The 23,905-nt window shown below is 35.9% G+C and overlaps 1 protein-coding gene across 4 annotated transcripts in view; it reads right to left on the reverse strand.

The window, feature by feature from the left end:
- Window positions 1-22,361, reverse strand: part of LOC149816585 (uncharacterized) — a 47,833-nt gene extending 25,472 nt beyond the window's left edge. For 2 of the 4 annotated variants that reach the window (XR_016427633.1, XM_089987265.1), the window contains exons 1-5: window positions 21,750-22,361; window positions 18,809-18,867; window positions 18,676-18,724; window positions 18,371-18,454; window positions 8,984-9,109 (exon numbers count right to left, since the gene is read on the reverse strand). Coding sequence is in view for 3 of the 4 variants with exons in the window: in XM_089987265.1 (XP_089843391.1) it covers window positions 8,984-9,109; window positions 18,371-18,454; window positions 18,676-18,724; window positions 18,809-18,867; window positions 21,750-22,271 (840 nt within the window). In the remaining variant the exon portion in view is untranslated. The remainder of the gene's footprint in view (window positions 1-8,983; window positions 9,110-18,370; window positions 18,455-18,675; window positions 18,725-18,808; window positions 18,868-21,749) is intronic. The other 2 variants (XM_089987266.1, XM_089987267.1) reach the window with 2 other exon arrangements.
- Between the last annotated feature and the right edge of the window lie 1,544 nt (window positions 22,362-23,905).

Raw genomic sequence — 23,905 nt, forward strand, 5'->3', positions numbered from 1 at the left:
CCCCACTTTTAAATGTTACTAGGTGAGACTCCCTCTTCCTAAACCAAGTGTTTGCTAAGATCATATCATAGGACAAACAAAAATCTAAAATCCTTTCTCCACTTTCATTTCTTTCTCCTATACCATAGCCTCCATGGATACTCTCAAATCCATCCCTACTAATGCCTACATGTCTATTAAGGTCACCGCCGATGAAAAGCTTTTCTCCATAAGATATCACTTGTACTACTCCATCTAAATCTTCCCAAAATTGATGCTTAATGGAATCATCTAAACCTACTTGAGGTGCATAAACACTAATAATATTAATAATACTAATAATATATATATATGAGTAATGTGTTCCTTAGGCCCCCTTTTTCATTAGGTCTCGTTAGGCCTCTTCAAAAATCATAGTTTTAAGTATTTTTTCTCATGTCTAACACCGTAAACGTGATCTATAGGTTTTGTTTAGTGGGAACCGGCTTTTGGATCGCCAGAATCTGACTTGTATACAGGTTTTTTCGGTGATCCAAAATCAATGGCTATGAAGCCAGTTTTTCCCAGCTCAGAAAAATGTTTTTTCGTCAAAAAACATGATTCAAGAGTCAATTCCTACTTAATTAAGCATGTTGAACACATCTAACGGTTCAGATATATCATAAAACATTTACAACCTATGGGGCAGAACAAGAAATGGGGCCTAATATGTTCAGTTTTGTATATATAAATATATATATATATATATCATAATCACCTATATAGTTAAAGGTAATTTCTCGATAAGAGTATTTCTCTGAGAGATTTTCAAAAGTTGATAAACCTCGAGAATATCTCAGCAATATATAAAAAATTAAATTAAATTTTAAAAAATAAGTAAAAATACAGAAAATAGAAATTTTGCATTTCCTTCCCTTCCTTTCTTCTTCCCTTCATTCCCTTTCTTCTTTTCCTTTTCTTCCTTCCTTCCTTCCATCCTTCCTTTCTTTCCTTTCATTTCCTTCTCTTCCTTCTTTTCTTTCCTTTCCTTTCCTTCGTTCCCTTTCTTCTTTTCCTTTCCTTCTTTCCTTTCCTTCCTTCCCTTCTTCCTTTCTTATCTTTCTTCCTTTCCTTTCCTTCTTCCCTGCCCTTCCTTCCTTTCTTCTCTTCCTTCTTTCCTTTCCTTCCTATACAGGCCATGAGTAGACTTCCATCATGACCGACCTATTGCAACTTTGTCCGAAGCAACACCATCATTGTTCAGGATTTGGGGTTTTACCCTTTCCATGAATGAGTATTGAACACACTGAGAATTTTAGCAAGGATGCAATCACTTGAAATATCCTATCATGTCATTGATTTACTGGGAGCATTCCAGAGAGAGAACATCCTAGGAGTGTGTTGCCTATGAAGAAGAGGAATAGTAGCGAAAGAAATTCTCCTTGTCAAACTTAGGGCCAGTCATTGAATCTATTAATAATATTCTTTTTATATGTTCAATTACAATAATGCCCTTGTGTTATGCAAGCATCACAATATTGTTCCTTCTAAAGTAATTAACAAACACATCATGTATAAGCTACATGTTTAGTCTTAACAAGATGCGCTCAAAAGTCAACATGAATGCATGCATAAACAAACCATAAATCAATGATACTTGGAAAGAATTAAGTCATTAACAATATGTATGTCATGCTTGAGCACGGTCAACAAACAACCACAATAAATCCAATCATAAAGTAAAATAATCATAATAGCTAGGATAACGTTGACGCATAGCCCACAAGGGATCCACTCATCTGGTAAGGGAGATTGGTGGACATCACCAAGGTGAAGGGATGTCACGAGTTTGAAACCCACAAGCGGCATCCCTTGCCATATGGTCGAAGCTAGGTGTACTCCCAAGTGGGCGGGGAGGACCTCAAAGGTTTTACCAATCAAAAGCCTGCACGTGTGGTCGTTGATGGGTGTTTTCCCTTGGCAAAAAAAAAAGGCAGATAGCTTCCTATCCACCAACTCCTTGGTCAAGTGTAACGCCAGTCCTCGTCAAGGTATGGCTATGTTAAACATTCCAACCAGCCAAGCACGTCGATTCCATGCACTTGGTGACAACATGGGGACACTTTTGCAACCTTTAGTTTCCAGTTAAGTAAAGATTTTTCAACAATGCTGAAGATTCCATACAAGTTTTCCAACATCAGCAAACATCCATAAGCACTTCTTTTCATGTTTAGCTTTAAACTTTCCTCTTCCATTTTCAAATTAAAACAGAAATTTGTGACTGCTTTTGCTAGTTTTGTCCAAAACTACAAGCACCTTAATGATTTAGTTTTTGAATCCTTCTCAGTTTCACATGAATAGACAAGCACTGTGATCACATAGATACATCTAGAAAGATCCTTGAAAGTTTGCAAGAATATGTACAAACTCCCTTGCAGTAAGGTTGAAGTGATCATTCCCTAGAATATTCATAAAGGCTTCACTAACAAGGTTTCAACCAGATTACTTTGACAGTTAATTAACATCTAATTTGCAAACGCTTTGCAAGTACTTCTAGAACAGAACCACATGGCCATAATGATTAGAATAAGTGCATATAGGAAAACAACATGAACAAAGCCTCATTTGATGAAACAATCTCTCATAAACTGTCACATGGACTCTTCCATAGGGTCTCCGCACCCACGTGACGTAATGCGGGTGCAGGTGCAGCACTCGATGCAGCTATCATAAGAATCAACTACACTGAGTGCGGTCAACCCGCACCCAGGGTTATAAATGTCTAGAAATATACTCGGTCAACTATGATCGAGTCCATTTTGGTCCAAGTAAAAAAACCCACAAAATCGTGGTTTGGATGGGTTAGGGAACAATTGCGAAAACCTCCCCCCACCCCCTTCTCGACCGCTCTTTCACCCCCCATCCCACTCCTCTTCTTCCTACAGCAGCGGCGGCATTCTCCTCTTCAGACAGTATCGACACCAATAAGCCTCTCTCTCCTCCTCTGTTCTTCTTTCTCCTCTTTCTTGCTCTTCTTCTTCCTTCTCCTCCCTCCTCCTCCCCTTGTTGCCATAAGGGCTGAACCCAAGGTTGGGTTCGGTTCTACTGCTTTCAACAGAACCTAAACCCAGGCTTTGTCGAACCCAAGCATGCTAGGTTGGGCTCTTGGGTTCAGCAAAACTGAACCCAAGGTTGTTGGGTTCGGCTCTGTTGAACCTAGGGTTGCTGGGTTCAGCAAAACCTGAACTCAAACCTGGGATCAGAAGAACCAAACCAAGGCTTGTTGAGTTCGTCTCAACTTAACCCAAGCTTGCAGGGTTTGGCTCTGTTGAACCCGTAAGAAAATAAGCTTATCGGGTATTAAAGTGGGGCCCCCAATGGTCTCAAAAGTAAAAAAGTAAAAAATACAAAAAAGAAATAAAAAGGAAAAAATAGAAAAAGAAGAAAACCCTAAAATAAAATTACATCGTGAAAAGACCAAAATACCCTTATCAGGTATTTTGGATAAAACAGAAAATATATATATATATACGTATGTGTATATATATGTATATATATATATATGAAACATAAAATTACATCAATATTTTAACACCCCCCCTCAAACTTTGTGTGGGGGAACGAAAAGTTTGAAGAATACAAGAGGAAGAATTTTAAGTCTTCAAGAGTCTTCAATAAAAACGCCATCTTCATAGTATATCAGTGAAATTTGCAAATGTCTTCCTCCAATTGATCTTAACGGTGAGCCTCCTCAAGCACTTTTTCAAAAGGTCTTCATAATATATCAAGATTAATCTTCCATCTCATCTTTAAGATCCTGAGAAACAAATCAGGGAGCTCAAAGTATACAAAAAGGATACATTTGTCGAATAAAATTTGAAAATAAGTAAGATATATCAGCTTATTTTTCAAGTGATCATAACATTGAGCATTAAAGAACATATGATTTAATATGTAGAAATAATGATGCCCAAATACTTAAAACCATTGATTTAATTAGAAGCCATATAAAAACTAACAATTTATGCATGATTGAATCATACAATTAAAGAGGTTTTATATAGACCAATTTTCAAGAACCTATACTTGAAAATAAGCAAAAACAAAGGAATCTAATGAGGTTTCACACAGATACAATAAAAGTGCCCAAGTATCCAAGAGTAAATAGATGTACATAATAGTATGGGCATATGCATACGAGATTTTACTAAAGAAATGCCTAAAAAGACATGATAAAAATGTGTGAAACTTACACCAAAACAAAGTTTTAAAATACATAAGGGTTCAAAAGTTTAAGTCCACTTATGGGACAACACAAGAATATATCCTTTGATACGATACAAATTGTGCAATACAATTAACCATGCATAATACAAAACATGTTGACAACCATTTTCCACATAGAGAACATGAGTCAGAAAATCTCATTAATCATAGAGTTTGCAAATTAAGGCTCTGGGTGACGACAGATTTGAAAAAGCACGGGCATTTGACAATTTGCAAAATTCAAAATTAGTTTATCCATTACAAGCAATCACCTCATTAGACCTCCAAAACCCACAAATCAAGTGTATCAGCGACTAGATCAAGAGCATAAATAACATACCACTAAAAGGCCAAAGACACACACAAAAGTGTGTATAAAACATCATGTCTACATATAATGACACTTGAAATGAGTGTATCAGCGACTAAAACAAAAGCACAAAAGCCAACCATGGGCCAACATCACACATAACGGTGTGAACAAACAACTCTTGTCTACATATAATGACACTCAAAAGAAGTGTATCAGCTACTAGAGCAAGAGTATAAAGTCACCAATGGGCAAAACAAATCACACACAAAGGTGTGACCCAACATCTCTTGTCTACATATCATGACACTTAAAAACAAGTGTATCATCTACTAGAGCAAGAGTCCAATGCCAACCATGGGCAAAAAACCATACACAAAGGTGTGAACAAACATCTCTTGTCTACATATGGTGACACATAGATGAGGAGCATAAAAGGAGAGACAATCGAGGTAAGAAAGCTTGTAATAAAAATACTAATACAAATAAAATTGACAATTTTAAACATATTTTGAAACACTATGGTTTCAAAAACAATAGATATCCATCACAGGTACTCATAATACAAAGCATCCAAAATAAAATCAATGGCCATACACTCACAATCAGAGACCACACAACCGTCAGTTTGAGTCAAACCACATGTGACAATCAAAACTGACTTAAACTGAGGTGCACATAACTCACCCCAACTAACATCTCTGATATAATAATAATAAGGCCAAAAAAGATTGATGCATCATATAACTTGTGACGCCATGTGTAAGAACCGATTTGGAATAATCCAAGAATCAAATCAAGCCTTAATTATGATAGATATAAAGTGCAATTATATGCACACCAAATGATAATAGATACAATTTTATGCAATACAAGATGTCGAACGGCAATAATCTTGAATGAGCAGATAACAAATTTTGGCCAATATAGGCATTCTTAATAAAGGTAGTAAGATTATGAAGTTTAAAAATCGCATGTGAAAAACCATGAAGGGAAATGAAGTCCACAATTGGAACTTCAAATGAAGCTCACAACCAATCTCAAAAGAACCACAAAGGTTCACAAATATTAATTTCTCAATCGAATCTTTGAAAAATATCGTGTAAGAAAAAGGAAATCCATAAATGTATCTTCAAAAAATACTCACAAACAATCTTCTCACAACAACCACGAAAGCTCACAAAGAGCATATACTCACAAGAACCACTAAGGTTCAATAAAAATACTCAAAAAGAGTATACAAAAAGAATAATAACTTTCATTGAAGTGGGAGAAACTCACACTCAAAAGGATAATAAGTTTATGAACTTGTTAAAACCGCACTACAACATAAAAATGCACTAAGGCACAAATCTAGAAAATCAAATATTTATTGAGGAAAAATTCAAAACTTATAAGTTTATCAAAAAACATATGACTTAAAAGGTTAGAACAAACTCATAATTCAACAATTATGCAACAAGCATTAATAAAAATCATAAATTTTACAATGAGACAAACACTTGAAGACAATCAAATTGAAGAATCTTTAAGAGTATCAAGATGCAAAAAAATAACCATATTTCATATGATAATAATACCTTACTACTCATTTTAATAAAAACTAATCTTAATCAACATGCGTCATAAAAAAAACTTGTCCAAACAAATATTGCTCATATGAAATGACGCATTAGGTAAACCTTGTTAAAGGAATTAAAACTTAATAAGAAATTTTTCATAGATGATATATGTCAAGATTTTTTTCGAAAAACACACAATATTATAAGAAGCCACATATAAGACTTTTTAGTGGATAAGCACATACCTTCAATACGAAACAACAAATACAATGAGAGTGTAGAAGAGTACGTGATCAATAGTTTTACACTACATATATCACAAAAAATTTAATCTCAACATAACTTTCTTTAAAGACTTACCATTCATATGAAAGGCATGCTTACAAACAAAGTTAAGCATAAAATATATATTCAAAGCTCCAACGGTTATAAATTTTAAAAAGCAATGAGTCAAAAAATTGTATATCCATCAATACAAGGTTAAGTCATATGCAAAGCTTGAGGTCAACAATATAATCACAAAAACTCCTAAAGCCATACACATAAGTTCAAGTGAGATTGACATCAAATTATGCTTGAAAGATAAACATGATTAACGACTCATTAAAGCAAGTTTTGAGCAATCATATATCTAGTTTTTCGAAAAACAAGTTCACCGATTTAAAAATTATCATTGGAAATTTTCAAAAAATACGATAAAATGTAATGTGATATACGAAAAAGCAAAGGTTCAATGAAGAACCGAATAACACAAGCACTTAATGTGCAAAAGTAATGTGATATGCGAAAAAGCAAAAGCTCAATGAAGAACCGAATAACACAAGCACTAAATGTGCAAAACACATTTTGATTTAATTTTTAATAAAAACATATCGACAAAGAAAACATATACATATAAATGATCAAGGAAGTAGATATTTCTTCATAATGCATGATACTTAAGAAAAAAGAATACATACCGAATAACTTTAAGAATGAAAAGAGAGAAAAACAAATACTTCACCATTTTTCTTAAAATTTCTTGAATAACACGCTTCGTGATGCACCAAAGAACAACTCGATCACAACCTTGCTTTGATACCATGTAAGAAAATGAGCTTGAACACAAGAGGTTCGATAATGAACCCATAAATACACGCACTTAAAGAGCAAATACACAAACCCACTAAGGGGCAACCATACGCACATAAAGTGCAAACTCATAAACCCACAAAGGGGTGAAACCAAAAGGCTAAAAAGAATTAATCTCCATTAAGAGAGAGCGTAAAACCCCACTAAACAATAGAGGGGAGAACCCCTATATATACAAGATGGAAAAGCACAAAAACAGGGAGCCATAGGGGCTCCCACTCATAGACGTTGGGGAGCCCCAACGGTCATATTAGTGATCGTTGGGGACCCCAACGTCTATTAAAGTGGGGCCCCCAATGGTCTCAAAAGTAAAAAAGTAAAAAATACAAAAAAGAAATTAAAAATAAAAAAAGAAGAAAACCATAAAATAAAATTACATCATGAAAAGACCAAAATACTCTTATCAGGTATTTTGGATAAAACAGAAAAAATACATACATTATATATATATATGAAATATAAAATTACATCAATATTTTAACAGAACCGAGGCTTGGGTTCAGCAAAACGTGAACCTAAGCCTGTGTTCGACAGAACCAAACCCAGCCTGAGCCTGGGTTCGGCAGAACTTGAACCCAGCGAGGGTTCAACAAAATTGAATCAAAGTTTGAGTTGGGTTCTATAATTCTATTCTAAATTTAGCCAGCTACTTTTATGAATTTTATTTTAACAAAATGTTATTTTTTTGTTTTAAGTATCATCCAAATTTTGGAATGTAAACTCAAAGGAGTGTAATTTGGAGGGAGAGCATGATTTCAACATTGCAAACATGGACTTAACCGAGACTATTCTTCCTTCTTATAGTGAAATTGATGAAGAAGAACGAATTTATTAGAATCATTACCTCATCATCATATACATTGTGTATGGTATACTTTTGGTATGCAATTGTGCATTTTTTGCTTCTTTTGTTAGTATAATTTGCTTCATTTTTGCTTGACTTGTTTGATTGGTATGCAATCTGCTTGACTTGTACTTCGTGGTTAATTTGATTTATTGCATGAATTTATGCATGATGAATTGATGATATGATCATTATTTTTATTTCACTAGCAATGCTAACTTAAAATTGTTAATGTATATATACCCTCCCCACACCCCCACACCCAAGTTTTTTTAAAGTACCGCACCCATTCCGATATCTGCATCCGCACCTATGTTACATAGCTCATAAACATAAGTCATCTTCCACACTTTCCCAGAACTGAACAATAAAAAACATTTAACAAGAACAATGGATGATGACAGCATCAATACCTAACAGAATACAGTCAATTATCAAAATATTATCATTACCCTTTTTGGTGGGGTAGGGGGATTGCAGGAGAAGTTATTATGATCCCCAAAGGAAAATCATCAAAGCCCATAAAAAGTTGAATAGGTACTCATAGCTTAGCACTTTTGTATTAGGACATGAGCCTATCTCTAGAATATAATTTAAAATGTAGGCTCATCAATAAGTGTTTCTTTCATGAATATTTGTTAATACTCCAAGTCTCCAAATGCTACATATTGTAGATCTTCAATGGTTCTGAATGTGACAAGGTCCAATTATTGTAGTTTAGTTTCCCACTCTGACATGCATGGAAGGCCTTTTGATTCACATCTTCTGCAAGCCTCATTTCCTAACATAATGATCCTATCCTATCATAGCTGAAATTCTCAAGATGTTTTCCATTTTGTTGCAGTAAGTAACCACAAAGAAATCAAAAGCCAGCCTTTTGCAATATAATAAACATGTTCCAAAGAAATAAACCTGATTTTTGCTTGAAAAATCATCATCTTCATCAGCATCACCTTGTACCTTTTTAGGAATGGTATTGCTCACCGTGGCTGTAGGTAGTGGTCTCGGAAGAAGCTTCAAGCCTTCTCCAAATTGTGGCTGTGCATAAAATAAAAATGTAGTAAGAAACATGCGTATGATAGAAAAATGGATATGGACAATAAGGAAGGCCATGGCATCAGGATCTCATGCTTACCAAAACTATGAACATAATGAGCAGGCATCTTAAAAAACAAGCACAAATCACTGAATAAATGAAATGAGGGAGCAAAGAAGAAGTGCAAGCCATAGAATCTACGATCCCTACAAGCATTTTGTCAGCAAGAGAGAGAGAGATGTTCAAGCATGTTTTGCGATTATTTCAAACATAGCTTAATTTGTCCAACACTTCAAAATTTCAAATGTTTGACACAATAACTAGAACGCAAAATGGATATGAGAGACAAAGCGTGAAGCAGAAGCAAGGGAGTCTTAAAATTATCATGAAGCGTGATGCAGGGATATGTTTTGGAACTGATTATGAAGCATATAGAAGTGAAAAAGGAAATGTGTAGGGAGTGAGGGGGAAGCAACAAGAAGTGAAGGAGAAGAGAGGGGAACCGGAGGAGAAGCGAGGGGGAAATGTACTTCCCACAAATGGAAAGTTTCCCCATGCTTCCCCCTCTCCGATGGAAGCGTGGTGCTTCCCGCTTCAGAAGAGCTCTTGCCCCCCTATGTGATGCTTCTGGAAAATATGGTTTGACAGACTACTATATTAATATGAGTAACACAAGAAGAATCACTAAGCTTGAATGTTCTAAGACACATTTAAACCCAAAAAAAATCCACTCACTCAGAAGTCTAGGACATCATTTGCAAACTCATATTTACACATTCATGCATTCATGCATATTTATAGGTTTGTATCTATGTCACATGGGTGCGGGTGCGGCACTTTCAAAAAACTTGGGTGCAGGAGTGCGGCAATATATATATATATATATATATATATATAAAGTCCAAAAGTTGGACATAAATGACCTTAGGTGTGGTCAACGCACCCAGGGTCAGTTGTCTCATCTCTTCGAGGGCTTTGCTCGTTGAGGGTAGGTGTAAAACCCATGATTTTACAACAAAAAAAAATTGGACCCGGAGCCGGACCGAAAACGAGTCCAGGGAAAACCCTAAGGGTTTTCCCTTTAAAAACAAATGTTAACGTCTGCTCAGTCGCGGGCCTTCATTTTTATTCCCTCTGCTGATAAGGGAAACCCCTTTGGGGTTTCTCGATTTGCGTCCTCCTGTGCCCTTTAAATCACGCAAGAGTAAGGGGGAAGCCCTCACCCCTGCGCTCCTCCTCCTCTCCCTCTCGATTGTGCACTCTCTCTCGCTCCCAATGTGCTACCGAACCCCGACGACGTCGGCTCTCTCTCTCAGGTACGCATCTCCTTCTCCCCTTCTTCTCTTCTTCTTCTCTTCTTCTTCTTCTTCTCTTCTTCGTCTCCTTCTTCTGTTTGCCGAAGGGCCAGCAGGAGGCCGGCGGCTCCCTACCGTGCCCTCCTGTGAACACCCCAAATTTTCCCAAAAATCCAAAAATTTTCTTTTTTCCCCTGATCTCCAACTTTTGAATAAATTGGGTTAATCTCTGAAAAAATTTCATTTATTTCTCGGATTCACTGAAATTCGAATTCAAATTCTATATCTGACCCAATCTTGGATCCAGATCTGATATCCAGATCCGATTCTGAGTCTGAATCTCTTATTCTTCAAAAAATCAATTTCTTCACATTTTCTCAGAGGTTTTATCTGGAGCCGATCTCAAATTCAAGGTCTAAATTCAACATTCCCTCAAAATATCAGACCCAGAACCATTTTTTTTGAAACCTTACTTCTAAAATTCTTTTCTCAAAAACCTCATTTTAAAAATCCTTATAACTCAAAATAAAAGTTTTTGCAAAAATACTTCAAATACCTCGTTTTTTAAAATTCTCATGTTTCCCTTATGCTTTCGGGGTTTTTCTTTCAAAAACTCGGAAAAAGATAGCTTTTAAATCCCTTTTTAACCAAAAACCCCTCTTTGAAAATTCTTTTCCAAAAACCACATTTATGAAAATTTCCAAAAATTGAAGGACCCCCTTTGAAACGCTCCTAAGGTCTCCTTCTCTCCATCACCTTCATCTCCCCACCCTTCTTCTCGAATGATCCACCTTCTACCCCTCGAGATGTTCTTCTCAATCCTTCTTCCCCTCCTTTACCTCTTCTTCTGATTTTTTTTGGGCCCTCTCTGGTCGGAGGAAGTAAATTAAGCTTCTAGAAGCAACTACAGGTAAGTAGTCACCTTTCTCCCCCTTTTTTGATTCTCTGTGAAATTTTGTTTTTGTTTTTCTTTTTCTCATTTGATCGTTTCTTTGCTTTGATTTCATTTCCCGTTTTCTTTCTTTTACCCAAAGGCAAAATGGTGGGATCTACCTACATATAGCAGGATCGACCCATCGGTTGCTACATCAATGGAGCAATTCGACTCCAACACCCGCTTTGTTCCTTTCTTTTAAAATTTCTTTGTGTTTAAGCAATTTTAATATTTCAGCATTCTTTTTATTATCTTTTGATCTTGATTTTTCGTTGATATTATCGATTTCTCATTTCCTTTCAACATTTCGATTTTGGTTTCCTGTTCACCCTGATGCCTTGTTTATACTTGATTTCCTGTTTTAACAATGTTCATTCTCTTCCTTTTGCTGTAGATTTGTCGTCGTGTCTTCCTTATTTGCAATCGTTTGTTGTTATTTCAGATTAATACATGGTCAGGTTTCTAGAAAATCTTCTCTGATCCAGCATAGTTTTTCATGTTTGTCTACGCATCCATGTGGGGTCGATCTACATATAGCAAGATCGGCCCACATATGTGCGATATTAAAAGGAATGGCCATATTCCAATATCCCCTGTCTTCATCTTCTTTATTTGTTTCTATGTGATTTCTCATTTTCCCTTTTGATTTCTCATGCTTATACTGATTTCTAACTTACAACAGACATCCTGTTTTACTTTGATTCAGTGGCATTTTAGATGCTTTTAGTTCATTTTCTTTGTTCATTTTACGTGCACTTTAATATTTGGTTGATCCATACATCTAGGGGTCTCGCCAGTTTCATTTTATTCGGATTACCATGTCGCATGGTCTGAAGCATCGATCATCTTTGTGCAGTGCATGTGTTTTGTCGATTCATCCTGCATATGCATGCTTTGATTCAGAGCAGCATCACATTATCCATCTCACTTCACATGTCCTTCATTAGAATGGTATCTTACTGCATCTGTAAGGATTTTAGGATGTAATCCATTTTGTTTCTCATTTTACTTTAGTTTATTCCATCATCCTTTGCATTTATTTTGATTGTCTAGATGATTTGTTCCATTCCACATTTTTTTCTTTTATTCTCTGTATGGCGCTCCTCTGCTGGATGTAACATTTCGATCATTTCCCCATTTTTCTGTCTCATAGTCTACCTGCTACATGACTCATTTGCATCATATTTACAGCATTCGGCATCGAATGGCGTCCCTTCTCAAGTATGAGGGGAAGTCTTCATTAACGTGAAAGTAGCTTTTATACAATAGCATCCTTTTCTTAGTCTCGCTTGCCTTCATTTCGAATATGAGATTCCGAGTTGGCGTCTAACTCACATAGTTCTACTTTTATGGCATTTGTCCTACTTTGCTTCCATGTTTGAGCCATTCTGCTGGAGCTATCTATGGTCAAGATTATCTCAAGAATACAGTGAAGCTGCGCAAAGAGAGCTCGGATGGTTATTAACAGATTAAAAACTACATGCCATGATTCTCTTTCATTAGATTCGTTAAGGCAATGAAACATCATGAGATACTGCCTTGCCAAGCCAGTGCTGAAGCCGGTGCATTCCTGCTAGGACCTTAAAGGTATGTGTACAGTCCTTTGATATAAAATGTAGTCCCATTCTTTAAAGCCAAGACCAGTTAATAAATGGACCTCACTAGGTTTGAATATATCACATGCACGAGTTACTGATTAATACCCTGTTATATACCCTGTTAGGCATGTTTAAATACAGTAGTTCCTCCAATTTTACAGATAAAGAACATCTGAAACTATTACCTTACTGGTTTGTGATGCCGCCTGTCAAGTGATATTTACTTTGTTTTCTCAGATATTTTTCAATTCTGCTACTTACCAACAGCATTATAAGCCCAGGATGATCACTTTGATAAGTTACACAATTTCTGGGATCGGTATATCTGTATTGTAACATATATGATCAAATGGCCATGATTCAATATGCTTGGTTCACAATTCAATCTGTATGATAAACCGATGGATTGTACTTGTGTTAGTTTTATGTTTATGTGCATAGTGTGTCTATGAACCTAGGTTGGCCTTAGGTTTGATTGACTGGATCCTTGTACATTGGTTTAGCAGGAAACAGGTTTTGGATCACGTTATTAGGACATGTAAGTGGGGGTTTTCAATAGTTTTGAAATCATTGATGTGTGAAGACATTATTTTAGGATATTTCATCATAATAGCTCTCTGCACATTTGCAATTCTCACCATGTTTCCTCCTCTTCCCTGCTGCATACTTAACATCTTATTCACCCCTCCTTACAACCTTACTACCTGCCTCAACAGCACTCCCTGGACACTATCCTATGCATACACTCACTGTTGTACCTGCTTATCCTCACTCACAGCATGCTTTAGTTTTCTTCTTCACTTCCCTCACATGCTAACCATACCATTCAACACACTATCCCACTCACATTATACATCCCCCGTAGTCACCCTTGCTGCATACTTATTTCCATCTCCCACCATCATCTTTCACTTCACAACACTCACTAACACATGCATAGTCTCAATACTTCCCCGTATAAACATCTTTTCTGCAATCACTATTCACATTACAATATCACTACACCTGTGCATCTGATTCATCATTGTTCATTCACATTGGCCTCCACATACCGTCACTACTTAACATATCTGTCACTCGCACAACCACCACCTCCATCCACTTCCTGTGTGTATGTATTCACATTTCCCCTTCCACAACATTCATTGTGCCACTTACTGCACACACCACTTCACCACCTGCACTACCTACAGCATGCATCTCGTTGAGCCCTTCATTCCAGCCTCAATCACTTCAAAAGGGTCCAGCAGCAACAATTCTCTACACTCATCTCCAGCACCCCTGCACTCTCATCTTCCCCTATGCATTCACATCCCCAGCACTTCATTCACCATTGCCCTTTTTACCATTTGCATGTTCCTGCTAATTGTAATATTCATCACAGCTACATATATGTTACCTACAATACACTTCACATTTCAGCACATTACCCACTATCTTTACATTGCACTTGACACCCATCTTATCTTCACAGAAATCTTTTTTTCAGCTCATTTACATGTCATCATTTCTATTTCTTGCACATGTTGTAGCCATCCCATTGCATACCACTTGACTTATACCTTGTACAGCACTTCTCCACAACACTTTCCTCACCACTTAGCATCTGTTAGGCATCCTTTCATACTTGTTTCACAATATCTATCATTTCACTCAATACACATGTGCATTTTCCCATTGGTTTAGGCATGTCATTTAGATATTATGTATGTATTCTTTACTAGGAGTAAGCATAAGCATTTGCATTGTAAATACAATATCTTTCATTACCTCTACCTTGTACTAACTTGAGTTTTGCAGGAATTAGGTGGAAAATGCTACTTTTCCTTCCTAAATTAGGGACTTTTGTAATTTGAATTTCAATTTAAAAGTTGTAATAGCTAAATGATAATGAGAATCATTTACTTTCAGTATTACAATAGAATGTATGAGCATGCTTATTTTTTAGAAATGCTTATTTCATATCATTTTCTCTTTTATTTCAAAAATTCACGAATGGGAACACGAATGGCACGTGCACCATTCTAATAAAAGGTGATTAAATTCTAAGTTGACGATTTGCATTTATGGCCATAGTCAAAATGTGAACAAAACTTAGGGTTTTCATCTTTTATGGAATAACATTGGATCCACACTGGATCTCTTTCAAAAATCATCATATTTTCTGAATTTTCTTCTTTTATCAGAGTTTAACTTGAAATTAACTCAAAATATATATCAATGGTCATAGTCAAAATGTGAACAAAACTTAGGGTTTTCATCTTTTATGGAATAACATTGGATCCACACTGGATCTCTTTCAAAAATCATCATATTTTCTGAATTTTTTTCCTTTATCAGAGTTTAACTTGAAATTAACTCAAAATATATATCAATGGTCATAGTCAGGATATATTGAGAGTTAATTTTATTTCAAACTCTATAAAGGCACAAAAATGTATTTTATTCTTTATCTGAATTTAAATACAGATTATTTTATAATACATTTTATGACCATAGTAAGAAATGTATTATATCTTCAATCTTATTTTAATTCATTTAAAGAATGAAATATGTTTTTCAATATTCAATTTTCAAAATTTTTCAATTCATTCATCATTTAGGATAGAATTACATCATATTTTCAAATTATTTCAAATTTTCTTCAAAAACCCGAGTGATTTTAAAATAATTCTTCAAAAATCTTCTTCATTTCTCAAATCAATCTTCAATTCCTATCTGTAAATTTCAATTCATCTTTCTATTTCATCTTATTTTCAAAAATTCAAACTTCAATATCCAAATTTCAAAGTTCAATTTAAACTTTGGAATTTTCAGATTCATTTCCAAGATTCAAAATCCAATTTCGAAATCAATTTAAATCGAATTTCAAAGTTCAGTTTTGAATTTCATCTCCTGGTTTCGAAAATCAAGTCTTCTATTCTTCACTTCAAGTTCTCAAATCCCCAAGTTCTTTTTTAAATCTTCTGAGTTTTTAATCTTCAAATCACTTTGAGATTAAGATTGGTGCTAAATTCAAGTTCATCTTCAAGTTCTATCTGGATTTCTTGAATCAAAATCCAAAATTCTATCTGGGTTCCAGAATCCAGATCCATCTTCTAATTCCATGTTAGACTCCACACTTCAAATCCAATTCCATATTAGATTCCAGATTTAAAACTCAATTCCATCTTAGATTCCAGATTTCGAATCCAACCTCATCTAGGATTCCAGAGTTCAAATCCAATTCCATCTAGGATTTCAGATTTCAAATCTGATTCCATCTTGGATTCAGATTTTCAAATCCAATCTCATTTTCCAATTTGATTTTCAATTCCAAACTCAATTCCATTTACAAATCTCACATTGATTTTCAAAACCGGATTCCAATTCCAAATCCAATTCTATTTTCGAAATTCACTTTTCCCAAGTCTAAATTTAACTTCCAAATTCAGTTCTTGTTTTAGGTTCTGAATTTAAAACTCAAGATCAAAGATCCATTTTCAAAATCGATTTTTGAGAATCGATCCAAATTCAAAGTTCACCTTGACTTTGAAATTTCATTCTTACTTCAAAATTCTAATTTCGAATTTCAATTCTCCTTTTCTGTTCATCTAAGATTTATTTCTCAAACTCTGATTATTTCGAGACTTAGAATTTCAAAGTCTCTTCTTCCAAATCCATTGCTCAAAGTTCTAAGTTAGATTCAAAGTCTAACTTCTTCAAATCAATTTCAACCTTTTGAATCATTCCTTCAAGCATCTTCAAAATTTATTTCAAAAATTACTTGAAAATCCCAAAAAAAAATTGAATTGTTCTCAAAAGAGCATACATCTTTGCATTTGCACAAGTATGATTTTTGTGCATTCTACACTTAGAATAAATTCTTAGACAATATTTAGGCAAAGCAAAAGGCATAAGTTCGATCCTTGGTTCGATTACCCCTAGTAAAGGCACCAAGAACGGTTGAACCTCGTACCGACGAGCGAATCCAGTCTCTCCATTTTTCTCGCAAATTTTCAAAAACGAAGGCGAATAATTTCAAAATATTTTCAAAATTAAGATCATGTGAGACATTTGCAAAAGAGTTCCTCTCTCTTTCTTTTCTTTTCTCCTCTCTGTTCTTTTTTATCTTTCATTCCCCTTCAAAAAGGGAATAGAGGCTAGAAAGAAAAAGAGAAGGAAAAAGAGGGAACCAAGAGGAAAATTTTTTGCAATGATCACACCTCCCCCTTTATCTCTGTGTTTGTCAGAAGGTCAGCGGCCCCCTGCCGCGTCCTCTCTCTCTCTCTCTCTCTCTCTCTCTCTCTCTCTCTCTCTCTCTCTCTCTCTCTCTCTCTCTGCGTTCGCCGAAAGTAAAGTCGAGAGCATTTTTTTGTCCAAAAATTAGACACAAATGACCCTGGGTGTGTTGACCGCACTGAAGGTCCCATTGACCACACCGGGTGCCGCACCCGCACGTGCACTCGCATCGAGTCGATGCCGGTGTGGCACCCAGTTTGCCGAGTCCATGTGACATAGGCTTGTATCGTTTTCAAAAAGCTCCAATTTATTGCAAGAAACATAATTTGTCAGTACATTTTAGTTTATCGTGATAATTGAAGAATTTTATTCTTTAATGAAATTTTAATTTCATTTTGAACATAAATGTATTAAAAACTATTGGTAATGGCAATTACTCAGTACAACAACCTATAGGAGACCGTAAAAATTAATCACTTTTGAATTTTGATAGAATATCTTCACTAGAAGAAAGGGAAAACCTAGGAACGTACAAAAAAAGAAAAACAATGTGTTATTAAATGACATTAAAAAATTTAGCAAATTGAAAATTTTAGAACAAATAGCAGAAAACATGATCTTTTCCTGATACTTTCGAGAACTGCTACATTTTGAATATACCCATAAATTGTCTTCATTATTATCTTATAGAAAAGGTTATAGGAACATTATAACATTTTGAAAATTTTGTTACTATTCACACAGATAATAGTTGTATACATACATATATTCAATATATCATTTTGTCATTGTGTCACATAGTTACTACAAATAAGCATATTAACAAGCTCAAGTTTGAACCAACTTAATCTAGAGTTTCTCAAGCTTGACAGATTTGTTCTATTAGGATCAAGAGCTAGGATAGTCCTCTCACAGGGCCGAAAACTAGTTCCTATCCGCTTGAAAGACTAGTTCTCGGAAAATGAATTTGTAAGCTAGTAGCTCAGCTCAAGCTGCTTGAGAGTAGCTTCACTTGATCATAAATCCTATATAGATTCACAAAGCATCTCCAACACCAAGATATTATTGCTGCACCAAAAATGTGAAATATGTAGCAAAAGATGAGTACCAACAGCCTAAAGGTGTGTAGTGAACATCATTCTACAAACATGTCTAATGACAATGAAGAGCATGCATATGAATCATTTTGTGGCTTGACGAAACTTCAAAGCAAACCTGAATTTCTTGAGGCATATCATTCTGAACCCATGAACGACAAAGTGCATAGAGAGATGTTGATGCACCATCAAGCAATCTAACCTACAAAACAGGTGTAAGTGCAAAAATTAAGCAATATAGAAAGCCCACTTTGTGCTGCAAAAACTATGGACTAGAAAGAATGTGTTTCACAAGAAATAAGTCATAAGATGAATGCTTCACAATGAAACAAGTTATAAGACCAAACAAACAACATACAAAATTACAAATATTTAAATTTGTTTGTTGCAGAAATTGGAAAAGAAATATGATAATTTCATTACCTTTCTGTCATTTATCACCACTGTTACAGCATTTTCGCCACTCTTATCCCTGAGAGAAACAACAGACAATGTCAAATTGTCAACATAAAAAGGTCATTACTACCTGAAAGAAAAATATGATAATGAAGAATACCTCATATCTTTATAATTATTCAAATCAGATGCGGATAAAACAGCTGAAAATGGAGTAACCTGATAACAGCAAAATAAGAAGAAGTCAATCTCATAAAATGGAAATTGAATTATAAGGGTTGAAAAAGTCAGCAGAAGGAAAAGATCAGGAAGTTCAAACGCAATTAGAAGTTGACAAAAATACTCTCATGTAAATGCTAGTTCTGGTGAAAGATGTCAATGGAATCAATTCATTATATACAAAATCAACCAGCATGAAGGTTTTGGAAGTAAACATAAGAATAGCAACAGCATCATAGGATTGATGGTTAAGAAGCCTATAACACCAAAAAAGGGCCAAATATTTTCAAGTAGAGAGTGCGACAGTGGCAAATACCCTAAGTAGGACTAGTACCTTAAAGTTAAACAATAATAGCATAAGATTTTGATTGTCTTAACAATAAAATTTGCCAAATATGCCTATGCATACCTGGCATAACAGGAAGCTTAAGAAGAAGAAGAAGAAGAAAACCTGCCTTCTACCTAGAATTCAAAGTCTTGAATCCATACCTTGTATCCAAAATGGAAACAGGAAAACTGCAAAAGACCTTTAAAAATGCTAAATCTATTCATAATAATGAAAATCCTAATGATTAAATTTGACAAGCTAACTAGCAAAAGCTCGATTGCTTATTAACAGAGAATAACAGATTCCAGCATAAATCCCACCCATTTTCATGTCTATATACTATAGTCACCGATATTGCCGATATTTTGAAAATATCATGATATTATCTGGTTTTCAAGGTCAGCTAATATTTTCCTGAGATTTTCCAGATATTTTCATGCCAGAACCTAAAATATCGCAATATTTTCTCGAGATTTTCAGAAAGCATTTTTTTATATATTTTAAGTACAAATTTTTGTTTCTTTTATATTTTAAAACATTTTCTAATTGTTTCTTTATATTTTTGCAAGAAAAATACTATAAAACCTATTATTTATTATCTTTTTTATTGTTCATAGCTTCCTAGATTTTTTGGGGAAAAAAACACTTTTTAAAATATCTCCGAGAAAAACAGGTGACTATGATATATACGCATACATATGCAAAAATATAATTATTGTTTTTCTTCTTGTGCAAGAATAGAAGCATATATGTATATGTAGATATCTATAGTAAGCATCCTCACAGATATCGCACATAAATTGAAAGCATTTGCTTCATTTTTTTTGGAAAAGCTTTTTAAAAGGTAAAATATCACAGTGTTTTCAAAATTAATCCTATTGCAATAATATCATGATATTTTCAGTCATTTTGACTTTTTTTATTTATTTTCTATGTCTTAAATATGTTTTTGCTTTTTCCTTTTGCATTTTTTACTTATTTCTTTTATTATATTTTGTACATATGCATTTTATTATTGAAACATGACCTTTTCTTATTTCTGCTATTTCTGTTTTTTTTTAGATAAGAGTGTCAAGATTTTCCTGAGATTGATCAAATAAATCTATATTATCACAAGATTTGGCTTGCTGAGATATAGCCAAGACCGATGTTTGTAACTATGATAAAAAGTAACTCTTGTGTGTTTGTGTGTGTGTGTGCATGTATGTATTCATAAAAAAGTTCACATTGTATGCATTGGCACTTCTCATAGCCATCCATCTCGACATTTCTCAATATAGGTTGTGTGTCCATTTTGAGAAATGTTGAGATGGATGGTTCTCATGTGATAGAAAATGGCCTCTTTATATAAAGAGATTTCACATGACCCAGCCAAGTAACGAATCAAGCATGGCCAAGTTGAGTCCTTAGTCGTTGGGTTTTTGAACCCTGAAATTAACATTGTATACTTGTCTGTATTACTCATTAGTATCTCCATGTGCTTTTATATTAAGAACTGTGACAGCTATGGAACATGAATTACTCGAGAAATAAACAAATGAAATTATTCAATAAGAAACAATGATGTGAAGGCATGTCTTAACATCATCAAACCCATTAATTGAAAAAAGGAACATGCCCACAAGATCCAACTGTCATGGTCTATGTAGCATTGTGTTAGGCTCAAATCCAAAAAAGTACAGATAGGAACACATCTATTTTGACTGGAGTCATGCAAATGCATTCCCTACAGTGCTTGCCAGGCTCTTCAATAAGAGTGTCAGCATAACAAACAGGGGATGACCATAAATACGATCAATGGCACCACACTTGCTGCATCTCATTGGCATAAACCTTTGATCACTTAACACTCGATCCAGCACCCAGTTAGGATGCTCTGGGATGATCCCATTATTCCTAATGCATATGGATAGATATGTATCAGAAAACATCAAAGAAGAGGCTAAAAGGCCACAAGGCACCTGGATTTCCCTTGTTTACAGTGTGACTTTTAGGTGTGATTTCCGATTACATAGTAAATCGGAGGTAACTGAACTCCTTATATCAATGCATGTTGTGTGCACTTTGCAAAGGAAACTTCACTCATAAAGACCCATAGTTCAAATGCCCCAAAAACCAGAGGAATCTGGTGGGACTTGCCAAAAGTGTAGGGATCCAGCCATTTCGCTTCCATCCAATCCCCCAAGAAGCTCCTTTTCCACTGCATGCCCCAAGTGAGTTAGAACCTAATAGCTACTACAGATGATAACCACGTGATTAAGAGATCACGCGGATTTACTCAGGAACTAAAACCAATTCATCAGACCGATGTCATGTCAACCGCACTATGTGCATCTTCCACATGAATTTCATAGATTATCATGAATAACCCATACCACCTCGATCAGATTTCACTAAATAATACAAGGCATACGGATATAAACTTTCACAAAATCCTGCAATTCTAGTCTTTCAGAGAGCATCGCATGTAGTTCTCCGCAAAGGAAAACCAAAACTTGCATAATCTTAATAAGAACAAAAGGAAGGCGATTGGAATTGAGGCGAAGAACAGAACCTTAGCGTGAACAACAGGTGCACCGATCCTCGGAGAAGCGATGCCCGCATTCTTCGGAACGGCTCGAACAGGCACCGCCTGCCGCTGATGCGGCGGAGGAGACCTCAGGACGCGGCCGGCAGGGTCAACGGCTGCAGCAGTCACGAAAGTAGGAGCGAACCCCCGAACCTGGGGCACGCCAACGACGGCTGGGGTGCCATTGAAGAAGGTGGGATTGACGACGGTGACGACCTGATCGGCCGGGGATCGACCGGCGGCGCCGGGGAGAACACGGGAGGATGACAGGGACGGGCAGACGGAGCCGTGGGCGGCGAGCGATTCCTGGATCCTCGGGAGGAGCTGTTGGGCGATGGGGGCCCTGGCCGGGGAAGGGACAGGAGGGGTCGCAGGGGAAGCGAAAACCCTCGGCGCGGAATTGGGGTTGCCGGCGGCCGAATTGAGGCTGTTGAGGTTGGGTTTCGGGTTGTTGGAGTTGGAATTGGAAGGAGAGGGTTGGGGACGCTGCTCGCCGGACGCCGACATGGCCGTCTACCGGTGATGGCGGTTTCTTCTTCCTCCTCTCCTCTTCTCTTCTCTTCTCCCCCTTTTTATTTCCCGTCTTTTTTTTTTTTCAAATCTGGTTTCGAGTTTGCGCTGCTTTGCCGCTTCTTTATCGACAGAAGATTACGAAAATGCCCTCCGTAATGTTTGCAAATTTTCAAGTTTTTTTTTCCTTTTTCGTTACTTTTACCGAGTTGATTGGGTCAGTGGCTGTGAGCCTGTGAGGGAGGGAAGTCGGACTGGATCGGGTAAATTGGCAGAGTGGAATCGGGTCGTAGGTTACTGGAATCGGGTCGTGGGTTACTCGATTCCGTGGTACTTATCGGTTCCTGTGGTTGAACTTGAAACCGTCACAAATATCAGTTTTGGAAAAAAAATTGTCCGTGAGGAAAATCTCGTGATAAATTCACAAATAGCAGTTTGCAAAATCTCATGATAATATCTTTATCTATAAAATATATAAAACAAAAAAAAATACACATAATTGTAAAGAACAAAGAAATGGGTGCTATTTTGAAATTATCGTACTTTTTTATAAATATATTGGCCCTTGAAAATGCCATGATTTTTTCATAATATCTGATTGTGTCATAGCTTGAAATCATAGACACAAATCATGTTCTTGAAAAAACTCTGAAAAATATCTGTTTATACAAATATATAATATATAATAATATAAATAGTAGATAAAAAGTGTTTTTATCATGTTAATATCTGGTTAAAAACACGATATTATTAAAACATGTGATATTTTTAAAAAAACTAGCAATATTTGTGACTATGCTTCAAATAGAAGGGCAGCAGGCATAAACTTTGGAAAATTAATTTGCTTTTTGCATGCCAGTCGGACTGTTTAAGTGTGACATGATTCTTGTACCAATTGGTTTAGATTGGCTTGTCCCTAACCTAGATTTCTGAAGGCACCCAAAAGTATGTTTTTTTATGATAAGGAACCCTCACGGACAACCAGGACACTTAATAGTTTCACTTTTTTCTGGTTTTTTTTTTTTTTTTGGGGGGGGGGGGGGGGGGGTGTTTGTAAAAGACAAGCTAGGGTTAGGCAGACCCTACCAGATATCTCTTAAGCCCTACGTGGCAGAGGGATTCAAACATGGGCCTTCGGCTTGGCACAGGACTCCGCTTACCACATGGCAGCCTCGGTGGCACTTAACGGACTCACCTTCCTGCGAAGTAAACCCCGAGTGGAGTCGCCAACAACCAAGCTCTTACGGAACCCACCAGTTAAAGGCACCCAAATATGTTACAAGATTTATGATCTAAGTGACTGTGAACAGCGTCTAGGTCAAACCAAACCTTATGTTGAATAGGAGGTCTTATGCTGCCACTGCATAAGGTTATAAATTTTCTATTAATTCTATAAATCCTTAATCTACCATAAGAAATTGTGAAATAACAAGGGAAAATCAGGTGAAATTGTAACGCCCCAAAATCGTGGACTTGAAACCTTTTATGAAAAAGGTTGAAAGCTTTGAAATCGATCATTTATCAGAGTTTAAAACAGAAGTTCAGCGGAAGATTAGGTTCAAAACAACAAGTCCCTAGACCTTGGGCACATTACAACCAAAAGCAGATTCCCCCTTACAAACCGATTTACA

This window comes from Nuphar pumila, chromosome 14 (genome assembly GCF_984573655.1).
Source record: "Nuphar pumila chromosome 14, dmNupPumi1.hap1.1, whole genome shotgun sequence".
Classification (NCBI taxonomy): Eukaryota; Viridiplantae; Streptophyta; class Magnoliopsida; order Nymphaeales; family Nymphaeaceae; genus Nuphar; species Nuphar pumila.